The sequence below is a fragment of the Polyodon spathula genome, chromosome 7 (assembly GCF_017654505.1).
Source record: "Polyodon spathula isolate WHYD16114869_AA chromosome 7, ASM1765450v1, whole genome shotgun sequence".
Classification (NCBI taxonomy): Eukaryota; Metazoa; Chordata; class Actinopteri; order Acipenseriformes; family Polyodontidae; genus Polyodon; species Polyodon spathula.
In genome coordinates this window covers 31,700,885-31,717,732 of record NC_054540.1, presented here as the reverse complement: position 1 = coordinate 31,717,732, position 16,848 = coordinate 31,700,885, and the positions used below count along the sequence as shown (strand labels likewise).

Sequence of the window (16,848 nt, the reverse complement as noted above, 5' to 3'; positions counted from 1 at the left end):
GAGTGAGACGGAACGGATGCCGGAGATGTAGGATCTGATAGATGAAGGGAGGAGGTTCAAGGAGACCCGTATGTAGGTAATGACTGCGAGGAAGTGGTCTAGTTTGCTGACTGAATAAGAGATCCGGTTCTGGGTGAAGAATAGGAGGAATGTTGACCAAGAGGTGGAGTAGACAGACTGAGTGAAAGGAGCTAAAGCCTCATAGAGGAGGCTGGAGAGAGTTCAGATGAACGTCAGGTCCTTGAAGGGGGGGACGAGAGTTCGTGTTGGGAACCAGGATCTGGAACTTTTGGACCAATTGCTCCTTTAATGCTGCTAACGTCACTTCCAAGTACTGCTTCTTAGAGTAGGTATCCAACATTCTTCCCTCTCTGGGATGACAGTGAAGACGTGTCTTGGTCCCTTGCCAAAGCATCTTGCATCAAGTATGACTGTTTCATGTTCAGCAGATGTAGCTCTTGCAATCCAGTGAGAGCAGCATGTAGCCTTTACCAACCCTGCAGCGGTAACTCGATTGTACTGTGGAATGGATAGATGAGGGCGGGACCCGGACTGCCTGGGCTGGGGCAAGCAAAGAGCCACTGAAAGAGAAGATGTAATGAAGGAGAGGTGAAGATTGCAATTCCTCCAGCCTCATGCCAAAGGTGCTGGAGCTATTGACTGCCATTTAATCAAGGATTATTGCTGAAGGCGTTGCTGGAGCTGCTAAGCGAGCAGCAGAACAAGTGAAATTCAGCTTTGTCGGGGTAAAATCAAAATATGAAAATATGTTTAGCTCAGGAAAACTGGCAGTGTACAGGATGGGAAAGTTCACCAAAATAGCATTGTGAAGCCTGTTCTAAAAAATTAAACTTGACAAACAATAATTCAGCCATTTGTTACAAGCAGTCTAAATTAGAACTGCTTGAAAATGTTCCTTTTCAGAAAATAAGATGAGCTTGGAAAATAGCTTTGTGAATCTAGCTTTGAGAATCTAGCCATCAATGTTGCATAAATATCAAAAGTAGAAACCATATGGTGGCTGGACTTGATTTCTGACTACAGGCGCTAGCTGTGGCCATTATGCCCAGTTGCTGGTCGGAATGTTAGCTGAGAGACCGGAAGTGCTGAGCCCGGAGATGGCGGCAATGTTTGGTGTGACGAATGCCGCCAAAGTAATGCAATAGCAACCTGTTTGTCCATATCGTAGAACTGTGTATTAATTGAGCAATTGAAACACGATGGGGTGAATGAGGGAGTTTATGTCGTAGAAATATTGTTAAGAAACGTAAGGATGAGTTTGGGTACGTCTCCTGGTGCTGCACTGCTGCTGTGGTGAAAACTGCAGCTTGTCTTGTGATTGAGCGAGTGAGTTTGCTTAAGTGCGCTTGGGAGAAGAGGCAACGTGGACGCTGATATAAAGGTACATTTGTTATTGAGCAACGCCATATGCTTGCTTCCAGCAGGGAGGTCAATATTGTCATGCAGTGCTTTTTAAATTTTTCGGTATTTATTTATTTATTTATTTTTAAAGTTTGACGAGTAGTCGATACTTATAAAATCCGAGAATCAGACGCAGAGGTTTCTGCAGTGTATGCAAACCAACACAAAACGAAAGACAAGAGCAGGCAATAGTGCACAGCTTAAATAGGGAAGAAAGAGAGATTGACAGATGGTACAGCCAGAAGGGATCCCGGGCGCTGCACAAACCCTGCCCAGAAACCGACGAAAGCACAATGCGAGTTATTGGGAGCAGCTGTGGGAACAGCTGCCGAGTCATCCCCAGCCCGAAAGCGGATATACCAAAAATGCGACCTCTTCCCTTCCCCCAGCCGAATATGATCAGAAAGGACAGGACGGCGTGGTTTCGGGTTAACTGGCTGAGAAAGTTTACAGCGTCCCCCAAAATACGCCATAAGGCTACATTTAAATAGTGTTTCTGCTATGCATGAATACATCTTTTGAGTTGTATCTGATAGTTTGTCTTTCATTTTCATATCAAAGCTGTTCAAAATGTACCCGTCTAAATGACTGGTGCGGACGGTTCTAGGTAGTAGCATAAGCCCAGCAGTTCTAGTGTTAACACACAATCTTTATTAAAAAAAAAAAAAACAAAAGCACTTAAGCAATTTAAAATATTTCTTCATGGCAAAAGTATTGGCACACCTGCTTTAGTACTTTGTGTGTCCTCCTTTTGCTTTTTATTATGACTTTCAGGCGTTTATGATTATTCTTAACCAGTATCTTACATCTTGTTGGTGAAATCTGGGCCCATTCTGTCTTGCGTATTTCCTTCAGCTCAGACAGATTGCTTGGCTACAGCTTTTTTCAGATCAGCCCAAAGCATTTCTGTTGGATTGAGATCTGGGGTTCATTTCTATATTGCAAGATCGAAGTTCAAATTTTCAACAAAAACACATTGGAAATATAAAAAAATGCCAAGATATCAAAAGTGCCCAGCCATTTAAAGTAGAGAGATCAAAAACATGAGCCACGTTTCAAGAAACCATTGGGGCAGCCTTGCCCAGCACAAAGCAAATAGGCGCAACAGTAAAGCCGAAGGAGGGGCCAAGGTTGCCCCAATTGTTTCTTCTAACTTGTATCAAAAACACAATCTAAGTTAGAAGAAACAATTGGGGCAACCTTGGCCAGCACCAAGCAAATAGGCATAACCTGTTCTTTTTTATATAGATTGTTAAACTACCAGAATTTGTGCATTTTGGTCTTTTGTCATAAATTTAGTGGCTAATGTTCACTAAAAGCGTGTATTTAACGGTTTTTCTTGAATTATCTTCTATTAAGCATAGGGTGCTGTCACGAGGATGGCTGGTGGTGACAACAGACCCGGAAGACCACACAGTACTGAGGGTGAAATGTGAATGAGTTGCGCTGTTATGCCTGTTTATTGTAAAATAAAAGGTTGAACAAAACAGAACAAACACTGACTGAACAAACTAAATGGTGCGGCAGCCTAACGAACAGGCAAACACATACTGGACGAACACTAAACAAACAAGTATCGTGCTGAGCTAGGTCATGCATGAATATGATTATAACAAAATATAATAAAAAGGATAATTTTTATATCACTTTAAATAATTGTTTTCAAAGAAAGAATCTGACTCGTTTCCACAACAAAGTCTCCTGGATCTCACACCTGAAATATGAGTGTTGATATATGCCAACCATTATTCTGTAATGTTTTAGGAAAAATCCAGACTGGAAAGTGAGCTTATGAATCTTGAATCTCAGCTTTTAATGTTAAAGAGGAACACTGATGAAAAGGAAGCTAAAACAAAAGAAATCCAGCAAGAAATAAACAAGGTAAACCTTTTTTGACATTTCTTTACATAGCAATATGATAGTATTTGCATTTTTTATTTGTTTTTAAAATCTAAACGTTTGTGTAATGTTATACGTGTATTTTTAGTTTCTCTTATATGTTTTATGAAGAAATATCTACCTGCCTAAAGAACAAACACATATTTGACAAGTTTGTGTTCACGGATCTGCAAGGTCAGATTGGAGCATACTAACAACTACTAACAAGGCTGTGTTTCCTATACAGGATAGAGATTATTTAAAACAGATAGACACCTCTACCTGTATTTAAATCACAATTTAATAGTATGTCCAGTGCTTAGATAACTTAACAGGATTAATAAATGGCATAAACACATACCTGTTACTGCAAAGGTGGGACACCATTGTTTCTGATGTGTTGTAGATGCCAGTATAACAAACAAGATGATGTAGGGCAATTGTTTATGCACATTTTATTGTGTGACTATGGACCACTCAAGTTATTGCAATTTAAGCCTGGCTATTTTAGTATAATTGTATTTGCATGAATTAATTAATAACTCCATGTCCCTGGAAATAATGTAGCTAGAAAACTGAGATCTGGGGAATTGTAATATCATGGACTAATTGACGAGCCCTGATAATTTACACATTCTGAGATGATGATCCTGGAGGGATCTGCTGATTTTGGCTTGAAATAACCCGCTAGCATGCAATACCATAGTGTAGCTTGCTCAATACATTGTATTTACTTGTTTGAGTCAATGCATACAAATAAATGCATTTGGTCAAAACAGAAATTTTTTTATAAAAAAAATACATATTTATTTCTCTTCCCTAGATTGAAGACCTTGTGTTCTTTGATTTCTGTATTGAGATTGGTGTTGGGAACATTCGTGAGTATGAAGAAGAGTATGTCAAGCAGCAACAGGAGGTAGATGAGAAAAGGCAAGTTCTTTTAAAAGGAAGCAAAGTTGAATTAGTGTTAGACAAAGGTAAATTGCCTGGGCAGACAATGTTAGAGATTTTAAGGTCTGCTGGCTTAACAAAAATTGAGTTTGAAGGGGTTTGGTTAGGACCACCAAACCTACTGCCAGTGTATATTTTGGTTACAGATGACACAGATACACAATCCCTATTTTGAAACCAATGAAAAAAAAAAGTTTTCACAGAACGTAACCGTAACCCTAACCCTTACTGACTAAGCGGTGGTAATTTGGCCAGAATTGCGGGAGGAAAATAGAGATGACTGCACGTGATATTTCCCAGAGTGTCACGCCCTATTTACTAACTAATTAGAAGCAAAAATACCAGTTGAAAAAATTCTAATTAACATACAAATTGTGGGATGGTAACAGGTCTGAAGTTGTGCACAGTATTTGTTATTGACACGAGTGAAGGAGCTTACGTCCTGGTGGTGTGGTGGAAGTTTACACTTTAAACTCCTGTAAGACAGAGACTTGGTAGAACAAACAAGATTGAGTAAAAAAGTTTAATAGTTAAAATTTGCAAACCTGAGAACACTCTCAACACACGCAGGTGTTAGGAAAACCAAGCAATGTTCTGACTACGCAGAGCCAGTAAGCATAATATATACCTTGTAACCTACAGTTATTGCGAGCCAATCACAGAAGCTTAACTCAATATTAGCGGATAGCAACAACTTGGAAGATTAAGATGAGACCAATCATAATAACTTATTTAAATTGCAAGCCCTCTAAAATAAAAAGTAAGTCGGTGACATTTCTTGTGAAGTGCTACGGAAACAGCTTGTGGTTGCTAGAGAAATAGAACTTCCTCTTTCTAGCTAGTGATCAGTACCTTTCCATCCCTTATAAGGGCCATCGGTCCTTCAACAAGACAGAGGAAGTATGTTCACAAACAACTATCGATAATAACACATTATTATTATGTGACCTAATTCTTATAAACCTGAGCATGGAAACTCTAAACAATCATAGCAGTAGCAATGTTAAAAGTGGCCTATCAAATTATATAATAACAACAAATCTTATAACAAATATCATAACTACTTATAATTAACTTATTATCGATTTAGCAAGCAGTTTTGTTCCTCCTGGCACCATGACAATCTCTGCCTTGTCACGTAGGCTTCTTGTAGTTACTAAAAAAGCATGACTATATATGGACATTTCTGGTCTACATTAGATTCTCTTCACTTAGCAATAACAGGATGCAGGTGAAGGGTAAAAGGGGAAGAGAAGCATCCAGACTATGTAAGTGTATTTCTTAATTTTAAACATTATAGGAAATAAGCTTCAAACTTCTTATTACATTGATATAATCCCTTTTTAAGTCACACAGGCTAAACAAATACATGAACAAACAACTCAGAGGTTAGTACATAAATTGCATGGGATGTAATTTTCCCACCACAGTGGCAGCGGGGATAAAAATATGAAAGACCTGCCTGTTTAGAGCTATTTGGCTTAACAGAGCGCACATGGTATTATTATTGTTGTTTGTTTGTTTGTTTGAATTCTGCGAATTCTGCATATGTTGCTGAGGAAGAAGCGACAGGAGTGTGCCAGAGTAGGGTTGTGATGAGAGGGAGGGGTCGAGGGTGACACCGAGGTTTTTGGTGGATGCTGAGGTAGAGAGGGCTGTGGATTCAAGAGGAATAGAGACATAGGCTTTGCTCTGGGCACACGAGAACCTGCAATCACTGTGGGCAATACATCTGCTCAGAGTGAAAAAAACCTAGGCAGCTGACCTCTCAAGGAGGATCGCAGTGCTTCAGGGTGGAGACGAAGCCTGAGGTGGTAGCCTCATTTGGGAGAAGTTTGAGACAGCAGAGGTAGATCTCTTTCCTCCCAGGATTCAACCCACTGTCCCTACTGGCTCTCCATAAAAGGAAACGGGGACCCGCTGGCGGTAGATGCTTTGGCACACCAGTTGCCAAGGCACTGTTATATGCCTTCTCACCGCTTGTCTTGTTCCCACTGTGTGGAGAAAATCAAGCACCGGGCCAAGGTGCTCCAAGTAGCCCCTTATTGGCCCAGCAGACTTTGGTTTAAACCCTGATACAGCTCCTGAGCGGTCAGCCATGGAGACTGCCCAAATGCCATGACCTGCTTATACAGGTTCAGGGGACCTTATGGCATTCCGACCCATGGAGCCTATAGCACTGGGTCTTGCCCTTGAACAGCTGCATTGGACCGTCCTGGGTCTGTCCCATAAGGTTACTGACATCTTGCAACATGCCCCAGCAGCATTCACACGTTCCCAGTGCAGGTACAAGTGGAGCATCTTACAGACGTGGTGTCTGCCTTGTCCCATGGCAGTAATACTGCAGCTTTGGAGGACCTGTTGATGAGTGGAATTGCCCTCTACATTAAAGGGCTATCTGGCAGATGCTCAGCCTGCCATGTAAAATTGACTTGTCTCCCCATGATCTCAACTTTCTGGCATGTGAAACATTTTGAAAGTGGTTAGGCGGCTTCGGCCGCCTATGAAGGACAGTGTTCCTCGCTTGAGGTTAAACGTGGTGCTCAATGCACTCTAGAAGCCTCCATTTGAGCCCATGCATATAGCTGAGCTCCAATGTTATCGCTCAAGTAACTATTTGCTTGATATCACCTTCCCAAAGCAGGTGAGCAAGATTCAGGGTTTATTCTTAGTTAGAACTTGCTTAATTTCTTCACAGGCCAGGACAAGGGTTACACTGTGAACTGATCCTGCCTTTTGCCAAACACTATCTCAGCATTCCATGTTGGCCAGTCTGTGAATTGGAGGCTTCTTTCCACCTCCTTCCAGTCTGACAGGGAGCTGCAGCTCTATACGCTCTGCCCAGTGCAGGCCCTGGCATACTATGTTGATAGGACAAAAAGTTGTAGGCATTCCAGACGACGTGTTGTCTGCTCTGGGATGAAATCTCATGGTCATGCCCCTGTCTAGGCAGAAGCTGTCCCAATGGATAGCAGACACATGCGAACTGCCTATGAGCTGGCCAATTTACCCCCTCCAGAAAGCTCATTGCCCATTCCTTCAGGGGCACGACAGCTTTGTGGGTTTTATTCTAGGGTGCCTCTGTCAATGACATTTGTAGCTACTACCCATACCTTTATTAGCTTCTACAAACTTAAGGTGTGGATTCACAAATCCCTGGCTTTGGAATTAGTGTAAGGGCAGCTTCAAGGTCAGCACTTAAAACATAAACATAGAGGTGAGTTCTCCCTTTTTTTAGCCCTAGCTGCTTGTACTGGCGTTCCTCATGGTAACGTGTAAGGTGACCTTGGCCTAGCCTTTGGTGTTCATACCTATTAAGTGATAGTTACATTTCATACTTGATAGGGAACATTAGGCTATTATCATTACCATGGTTTCCTGAAGTAGAAATGTAACCATTAACCTTCAAGGTCGCTGTGTCCATGATTGCAGCAGTCTTGAAGGAAAAGTGATGACGATGTCTGTGTCTGCAGTCCAGTTATACTCTCAGGGGTGGGCACGACTGCGTCACAGGCTCTGACGAGCAGTCTTTGTTATGCCTATTCAAGTTTCAGGGTCTTCAGGAGAGAAGTACCCATGAGGTAATTGTTATATTTCAGGGCACCAGAGTTATGATAATAACTTTTTCAATAAAGACACCAAAGCTAAATCTTAGGGCACACTTTGTAATCTCACATTTAATTAAAAAAAAAAAAAAATTGCAGTGTACAATATAGGGGGGTCACTGTATCAATAATCGTATTGTGGTTCAAATCGATGAATCGGCACACCCCTAGTCCTCATTGGTACCTATTAGCAGCAACTACACATATAATTTTGAAACTGCTAAATTTGTCGTATGCTTCCTCTGAATGCGATACTGTAGCATGCATGTTAACTTTCAGATGTAAGTCTTCAAATACATCTTCTTAAATCAGCAGCGCTCTTCCTTTAACCGTTAGCAGTCCATTTATTCAGCACCTGTCTGGTGCGTCAGGTCCAATTTTTATTTTTACACGTGCTGTTAAATTCCCCCCCCCCCCCCCCCCCCACCCCCCCCCCCCCCCCCCCCCCCCCCCCCCCCCCCCCCCCACAGTAAAACAGGTTTAAAAGGCAATGCATAGTACTGCATCTCTAGCATCTCTTTGATTTAGCCATCATCTTATCAAATTGCAAACATTTCTGTTTGTTGCTGGTGTTGCATACTTGGCGATTTTTTTTTTAAATTTTATTTTTCTGTTTTATTTTTTATAAACATTTTTATATTTACTTGGGGTTATAGTTTATGTATGTATTCCACTAGGCTGAGGTTTGAGACCCAGAAGTCAAGACTAAGCACCCAAGTGGAGTACGAGCGCAGCCAACTTGACAAGGAGAGGAAAAAAATTCAAAAATGGGATGAGACGATTAACAAAGAAGAGAAAAAAATTGCTGAGCAAAAGAAGGTAAGGATTTCCTTTACCATCCCCAGTAATGGGAAGTGCCTGTTAGGGAGGTCATACTATGGATGGGACAGTATAAAATTCCAATCTATGATAAGTCAATAAAATACCATGGTAACCTTAATGTCACGTGATAAATCATGCAAATTATAAAATGAAGCAAATACAAAACAGATGCATAAACATGGATTTTTGTGTTTTGCATTTAGTTATTTAATTGGTAGAATTATTATATATTTTATGTTTATATATTGAACGTGGAACCCTAACTCCAGACTCTATACTACAGCTATGGCCAAAAGTTTAGCATCACCTAGAATTTTAGGATTGAGACATAGTTAGTGCTTGAAGTTTTCGATAATAACCGAAAAAACACCCCTGAAGACCCATTTAGAAGGGTTAACTTTTTAAATCGATAAACATGGGATTTGGCAACATGTTTTAAATAATGTCAAACGTTCACTACTTTCTTTCTTTCTACATACAGAAAATGGCTTTTAGAAGGCGGGCAGTGTGCAAAGACATTGGAGTTAACCAATCATCAATTTTGTGCACTACGTAATACACGTCATTTGCGTCAATGCGTCATTTGCTTAGGTTAGGGTTAGGGTCATTTGTAGTCTTGGGAGAGATTCAGGAGAGCAGAGATAGATCTCTTTGCCTCCTAGGAATTGACCCACTGTCCTGTCTGGTTCTCCATAACATGAGTGTTATTGGGTTATTGACACCCTGCAAAATGCCAATGCCACGTATGGGTAAAAGTGGGACATCTTTCAGACGTGGTGCCTTCCTCTGGGATTCGACCCCACGACCTGTCCCATGGCAGTTGTACAGCAAATTTTTGCAGGGCATGTTTGACAAAGGGAAATCCCCCTCTACATTAAAGGTCTATCTGGCAGCTTTTTCAGCTTGCCATGTCAAAATTGACTCTGTCTCCCCCAGAAGCTCAGTTCCTGGCCTGGCAATTTTTGAAAGGAGCTCAGTGGCTTCGGCTGCCTATGAAAGATTTTTGCTGGAGGCTTAACGTGGTGCTTGATGTACTCAAGAAGCCTCCATCTGAACCCTTGCGTTCAGCTGAGCTGAAAGCAGCTTTCTTGCCAATCACTTCCACAAAGGGGGTTAGTGAGATGTGGACATTTTCAATTGCGAAATCCTGCTTAATTTTTGCAGAAGCCAGGACAAAGGTTACGCTCCAACCAATCTTGCTTTTTTGCCGAAGATGGAATTTCATGTCAACCAGTCTGTGGAATTGGAGGCTTTCCATCCACCTTCTCTCCGGTCTGACAGAGCGTGGCAGCTCCATACACTGTATCCTGTGTGGACACTAGAATATTACGTTGACAGGATGAAAAGTTAGAGGCAGTCCAAACAATTTGTCTGCTTTGCGGCTATGTCCCTTGGTCAAGCCCTGTCTAAACAGAGACTGTCCAAATGGATAGCAGATAGTCGACTGCCTGCGGGCGAGCCAAGTTGCTCCCTCCAGAAAAGCTCACTGCCATTCTACGAGGGGCATGACAACTTTATGGGATTTATTCCAGGGTGCATCTGTCAAGGACATTTGGAATACAGTGGTGTGGGCTACTCCCCATATCTTTACTAGGTTCTACAGATTGAATGTTGTGGATCCTCAGAATCCTGGCTTTGGAACTAGGGTGTTAAGGGCTTCCTAGTCAACCATTACAACACAGGCATAGAGGCGAGTTTCTCCCTCAACTTTGTAGCCCTGCTTGTTACTGGGGTCCCGAATGGTAACTCACAAGGCAGGCTCGGCTTAGCCTTGTAGCACTCCGGTCTTGCAGCAATCTTGCCCTTACCATAACCCAGGTTCCTTGAAATATCGTAGCAGGCTTGAAGGAAAAATTATGCTGAGTTCTGTGCGTGCAGTCCTTTATGCCCTTGGGTGTGGGCAAATCTACTGCCAAATCGTATACTTAACTACTCTATATGGTGCCTCTGCTGGGCATTGGAGCAGGGTATACAGTGCCGTGAAAAAGTATTTGCCCCCTGTCTGATTTTCAGCATTTTTACTTATTTTTGACACCAAATGTTATCAGATCTACAACCAAAATCTAATATTAGATAAAAGGGACCCGGAGTGAACAAATAACACAAAATTTTGATACTTATTTCATTTATTAAAGAAAGTTATGCAACACACAATGCCCCCGTGTGAAAAAGTAATCGCCCCCTTAGACTTAATAACTGGTTACGCCACCTTTAGCAGCAATAACTGCAACCAAACGCTTCCTGTAGTTATTGATCAGTCTCTCACAACGCCGTGGAGGAATTTTGGCCCACTCTTTCATGCAGAACTGCTTCAACTCAGTGACATTTGTGGGTTTTCAAGCATAAACTGCTCGTTTCAGGTCCTGCCACAACATCTCAATGGAGTTTAGGTCTGGACTTTGACTAGGCCATTCCAAAACTTACATTACATGTTCTTCAACCATTCTGATGTAGACTTGCTTCTGTGTTTCGGATCATTGTCTTGCTGCATGACCCAGCTGCGCGACGGCTTCAACTCGCGGACGGTTGGCCTGACATTCTCCTGTAGAATTCTCTGATACAGAGCAGAATTCATGGTTCCTTCAATGATGGCAAGTTGTCCAAGTCCTGATAAAGCAAAGCCTCCCCAAATCATTACACTACCACCACCACGCTTGACCGTTAATATGAGGTTCTTACTGTGGAATGCAGTGTTTGGTTTTCGCCAGACATAACGGGGCCCATGTTGGCCAAAATTTTCCACTTTTGACTCATCTGTCCATAGAACATTTTGTTCCAGAACTCTTAAGGACCATCCAGGTGCTTTTTGGCAAACTTGAGATGAGCATTCATGTTCTTCTAAGTGAGCAGTGGTTTCCGCCTTGCTACTCTGCCATGAATCCCATTTTTGCCCAGTGTCTTTCTGATGGTGGAGTTATGAACACTGACCTTAGCCGAGGCAAGAGAGGCCTGCAGATCCCTGGATGTAGTTCTAGGGTTCTTTGTGACTTCCTGGATGATTTTACGCCTAGCTCTTGGTGAGATTTTGGCAGGACGGCCACTCCTGGAAAAATTCATTACTGTCCCAAACTTTCTCCATTTGGGCAATATGGCTCTGATTGTGGTTTGGTGGAGCCCCAGAGCTTTAGAAATGGCTTTGTAATGCTTTCCAGACTGATAGGCATCAACAACTTTTTTCCGGATGTCTTCAATAATTTCTTTTGATCGTGCCACGGTGTGCCTCTAGAACCTGTGTGCTGACAAATTCACTCTGATGGTAAGGGCCAAAGTTAGTCAGATTTATATTGGGCAGGGCAGGTCCAAATCAGGCCTGATTGTTAACCAAAGTATTCAAACAGCTGACCCTAATTATCCCTTTAATTGGGTTGAGTTAACTAGAGGGGCAATAACTTTTTCACACCTGAAGATTGCATGTTTGATTACCTTGCACACCAAACAAATGAAAGAGCCCCAAACTTTGGTGTCATTTTTTCTCTCAGAAATACTACTACAACCCACAAAAAAGATCTGACCAAATTCAATGTGAAAAATGTGCAAAAATGCAGAAAATCAGACAGTGGGCAAATACTTTTTCATGGCACTGTATTATGCCAAAGCACTGGGGGTGTACCTATAGCGGTTGTATTGTTCTCTAGTTCAGTCCCCTTTTATCCTGTAAGAATGTGCTTTGCTGTTTGCTGTTCCACATCCTCTCTCAGCTCATCCATTCTCCCTGCTTGTCCTGGGACACCGGTTTGACACACCTCATCCTCTCTTACTGTTTACCGTTTTTTATTCAGTAACTACCAACTTCATTCTATTTAGCTGGAGCTGCTTTTTGTCGTCTCGGGGATCTGAATTGAGACCAAGGTCTCCTCTTTCCTGTTGTACTTGTGCCATGACATCACTGATACGAAGGGCAGCCTTTGCTCTTCAACCACGTCCTTTGCTGCCCACTTTCTCCTAATACTCACTACGGATGCTACAACCCTCACACACTTGTCACCCAATTCCATCAGTGTCATTTCCAGCTGAGCCTTAGGCACTTGATTTCCTTAGCTAGAGAGAAATGGTACAACCTGCGATGATTCAGACTTTGAGAAACTGCCGATTAGTGGTAAACTCTGGAGTAAACAGAACTTTAAGTCCCCGAAGTAGGCTTTCCCTAACCCTGTTATAGTACGAGTTTGCTGAAGAAGTAAAATGCAGCACAGAGGAGCTAATGTGGCACTGAACCATATACGTTAGCTAAATTCAAGAATGTTACATGGAGCTTCTCCTTTTTTGCAGACTAAATCTGTTGCCTGATCACACTAACATGCTCCAAACATCCTGGAAAGACTGGGTATCAGCTTTCTGTATGAAGTTGACAACCTTTGTACCACAATGCTGAAGAATATCTTACCCTCCACATTGAACTTCAAGTGCTAGGCTAAATGAGAAAGCAGAGCAGTATTTGAGACTTGTTTTGTACAGGATGTTAAATGAAAAGAAGTTCAAATGAAAGTGACATTTTCCTTCACTTTGTTCATGACATGAGCATTAACCTGTAATTACAGTAGTGCAGTGCAGCACAACAGGAATGGTGTCTATCCTGTAATGTACTTAAACCGGTATGCCGACTCACCCCTAGGTCACACTTAGATTTTTACTTGTCCAAATTTATTTTATTTTTTATTTTTTTGTAATTTTTTTGGAAACAGACAGGATTAGGATTAAGATGAAAACCATACTGCTTGACAGTGGACAGGAGTAATATTGTGTACCTATGGAAAATGTTATGCAGGTTGGTTATAAAGTCAGTTGACCACTTTGCAATACTGCTTGAAAGGTGTTGGCACTGTAGCAGAAGACTGTTATTGCATGAACTGCATAATCAGGGCACCATTGTTCTTAAGCAGTATCATTTAAAATGTCAGAATGTCCATCAGTTAGGAGTGTGTCCTATTTTTCCATATTGTAGGAGGAAGAGAGTCTATTAAAAGCTGTGGACAGAGCCATGGCTGAGCAGCAGGTACTCAAAAACAGATTGCTGACCAAAAAATCTGAAGCAGATGATGCAAAAAAAGAGCTTGAAAAAAACACAAAGGAATTGCTGGTGATCTCCAGGTGAGGTTAAGGAGGACATTTTAAACCTTTTCTGTGCATTACCCTTTCAACACAGCAGACCAGTATACAACTCTATGACAGATAGTTTTTTAACTGCATATCACTCTAGTACAGTAGTATAGAAAGGAGAACTCCACCACAAATCCTAACCACTCTAGTGGTATATGTATATCTATGCCCATTTTATTTATTTTTTTGGCTATGCTGACTGTAAGTCAACATAGATGCTAGAATTACAAGAAAGGTGCATGTCTTGTCTATCTGAACAATCATTTCAGGGAATTAGGAAAGCTGCAGAAGCAGTCCATATCCTTGGAAACTGCCTTGGAGCAGAAAAAAATGGAAAGACACAATCTCTTACTGGCATGCAAAATTCTGGGTCTTCAAATAACTCTTCTATCTGGATCACTGGATGAAATCAGTGAAGTACAGGTATTAGTATTACCCAAGTGTTAACAGTTATGAAGGTCATTGATTTATAGTCTAATTCTAATCTCGCAGTGATGGCCATGTTGGAACATAATTCACTATAGAGTTGTGTCAGTGAGGGTCAGCTAAACAGGCAAAAGTTGCATCATGGGAGATGTGTTAATTTGAGAGAACGGAAAGGAAAAGAACTGTGTATTGATTGAAAGTTGAAAAAATGTAAATGTAACGTAAAGTGTTCTTATTTAAGAGTTTTGTAATTTCTTTACAGTCATTGTTTTCAGTACCAGAAAGTGCATAATCAATGATCAAGATTATAATTTTTTTTTTTTTGGCTGTATTAAATTGAAACTTTTTTGTTTTATTTCAGCCTTTAAGTTTTAAACTGATAGAAAAAGAAAAAAAAAAAGCTTTTCTACTTGACTTAGATTCTTATCTTTTTTAAGTTTTACCTTTAGAAGTTAGTCAATATCTACAGTAAAACCTGTGATTTCAAATTCACTTGAAAGCAAACTGAAATGTTGCCCTTCTGCTTTGATTGGATTCCTACCAGAAAATGTCAAACAAACTGTAGTTAAAAGTATGATAAATGATTTAATTTGTCAGCTCTGTTTTGAAATAAAAAAAAATAAGGCAAAACAGGTTCAGAGGTTCAATCAAGATATGAAGGTACAAACAAGGCACAATGTTTTGTAATTAACAGCCTTTTTGGAGTTTAAGAAAGAGAATCATCCCAAAATAGGTTTAAAGGGACATCACGTGATCAAACATAAAACCCAAAAACTTCAAGCCCAATTTATATAGCAAAAAATGTACATGCACGTTAAATTATATCAGTTAATTCCTGTCTTAGTAAAACCATTGAGGCTGTATATGTGAACAGTCTTTCTACATATTTTATATTGTATTAATTTTTTTAGATGTTGCATATATAAATGACTTTGGTCTCCCTCTGCATTGGCACACTTAGTCTGAAACGGAGCCTCATATGAGAAACGGTACAATGCCTATAGTAAGTATTCACCCCGCCTTGGACATTTTCACAGTTATGTTACAACCTGAAATCTTGATGCATTTAAATGGGACTTTTTTCCTTTGATTTACACAATCTACTCAGCATTTTGAAGAGGCAAATAATTTTCTATTTTGAAACAGAAATGTCTTGGTTAGATAAGTAGTCACCCCCGAGTCAGTACTTGGTAGAACCACCTTTGGCAGCAATTACAGCGGTGAGTCTTTTGGGGTAAGTCTCTACCAGGTTTGCACATCTGGATCATGCAATATTTGCCCATTCTTTGCAAAATTGTTCAAGCTCTGTCAAGTTGGATGAGGATCGTTGGTGGATAGCAATCTTCAAGCCTTGCCACGTATTCTCAATCGGATTCAAGACTGGGCTTTGACTGGGCCACTAGGACATTCACTTTCTTGTTTTTAAGCCACTCCAGTGTCACTTTGGCTGTGTGCTTGGTGTCATTGTCCTGCTGAAAGGTCCCAGTCTTAGGTCTTTAGAAGACTGAAACAGGTTTTCCTCAAGGATTTCCCTGCATTTAGCTCCATTCATTTTGCCCTCTACCCTGACAAGCTTCCCAGTCCCTGCCGATGAAAAGCATCCCCATAGCATGATGCTGCCACCACCTTGCTTCACAGTAGGGATTGTGTTACCTGGGTGCTGTGTTGGGTTTGCACCAGACATAACGCTTTGCATTTAGGCCAAATAGTTCAGTTTTTGTTTAATTGGACCACACAATCTTTTTCCACATCTTTTCAGAGTCTCCCACATGCCTTTTTGCAAATTCCAAGCGGGATTTTACATGGGCTTTTTTCAGAAATGGCTTCATTCTTGCTGCTTTTCCATACCAGCCAGATTTATGGAGTACCTCAGCTATTGTTGACACATGGACAGTTTCTCCCATCTCAGCTGTGGAACGCAGTAGGTCTTTCAGAGTTGTCATTGGCCTCTTGGTGGCTTCTGTGACCAGTGCCCTTCTTGCCCGGCTGCTCATTTTGGGAGGACGGACTGTTCCAAGCAGATTCTGGGTGGTGCCTTATACATTCCACTTCTTGATGATCGACTTGACTGCTCCAAGGGATATTCAATGTCTTTGAAATCTTTTTATACCTCTCCCCTGATCTGTGCCTTTCCACAACTTTATCCCAGAGTTGTTTTGAAAGCTCCTTGGTCTTCATGGTAGTATCTTTGCTTTGAATGCATTACCCAACTGTGGGACCTTACAGGGACAGATGTAGTTAATTTGAAATCATGGTAACAACTTTTATTGCACACAGATGGACTCCATTTAACTTATTTTGTGAATTCTGAAGGCAGTTGGTTGCACCTGAGCTTATTTAGGAGTGTCATAGCAAAGGGGGTGAATACTTATCTATTGAAGACTTTTCAGGTTTTTATTTTTTTATTGATTTGTCCGTCCACCCCCATTTTTTCACACATTGAAAGTGTTGAGTAGGTTGTTTAAATCAAATGGAAAAAAAAAATCCCATTTCCCAGATTTCAGGTTGTAACACAACCAACTGAAAAAGTACAAGTGGGGTGAATACTTCCTATAGGCACTGTATATGTGCCTACTTTCTTTTGGTAACTTGGCTCATGTATACTGTGGGTTATGCATGACATAACCACCAGTTGGTTCGGTTTGTG

At 41.1% G+C, this 16,848-nt stretch overlaps 1 protein-coding gene across 3 annotated transcripts in view; it reads left to right on the top strand.

Annotated features, from left to right (window-relative positions):
* Nucleotides 1–16,848, top strand: part of smc1b (structural maintenance of chromosomes 1B) — a 73,643-nt gene that overhangs the window by 32,416 nt on the left and 24,379 nt on the right. For 2 of the 3 annotated variants that reach the window (XM_041255289.1, XM_041255287.1), the window contains exons 14-18: nt 3,187–3,303; nt 4,124–4,230; nt 8,534–8,675; nt 13,621–13,766; nt 14,045–14,204. In XM_041255289.1, the coding sequence (XP_041111223.1) occupies nt 3,187–3,303; nt 4,124–4,230; nt 8,534–8,675; nt 13,621–13,766; nt 14,045–14,204 (672 nt within the window). The remainder of the gene's footprint in view (nt 1–3,186; nt 3,304–4,123; nt 4,231–8,533; nt 8,676–13,620; nt 13,767–14,044; nt 14,205–16,848) is intronic. The other variant, XM_041255288.1, reaches the window with a different exon arrangement.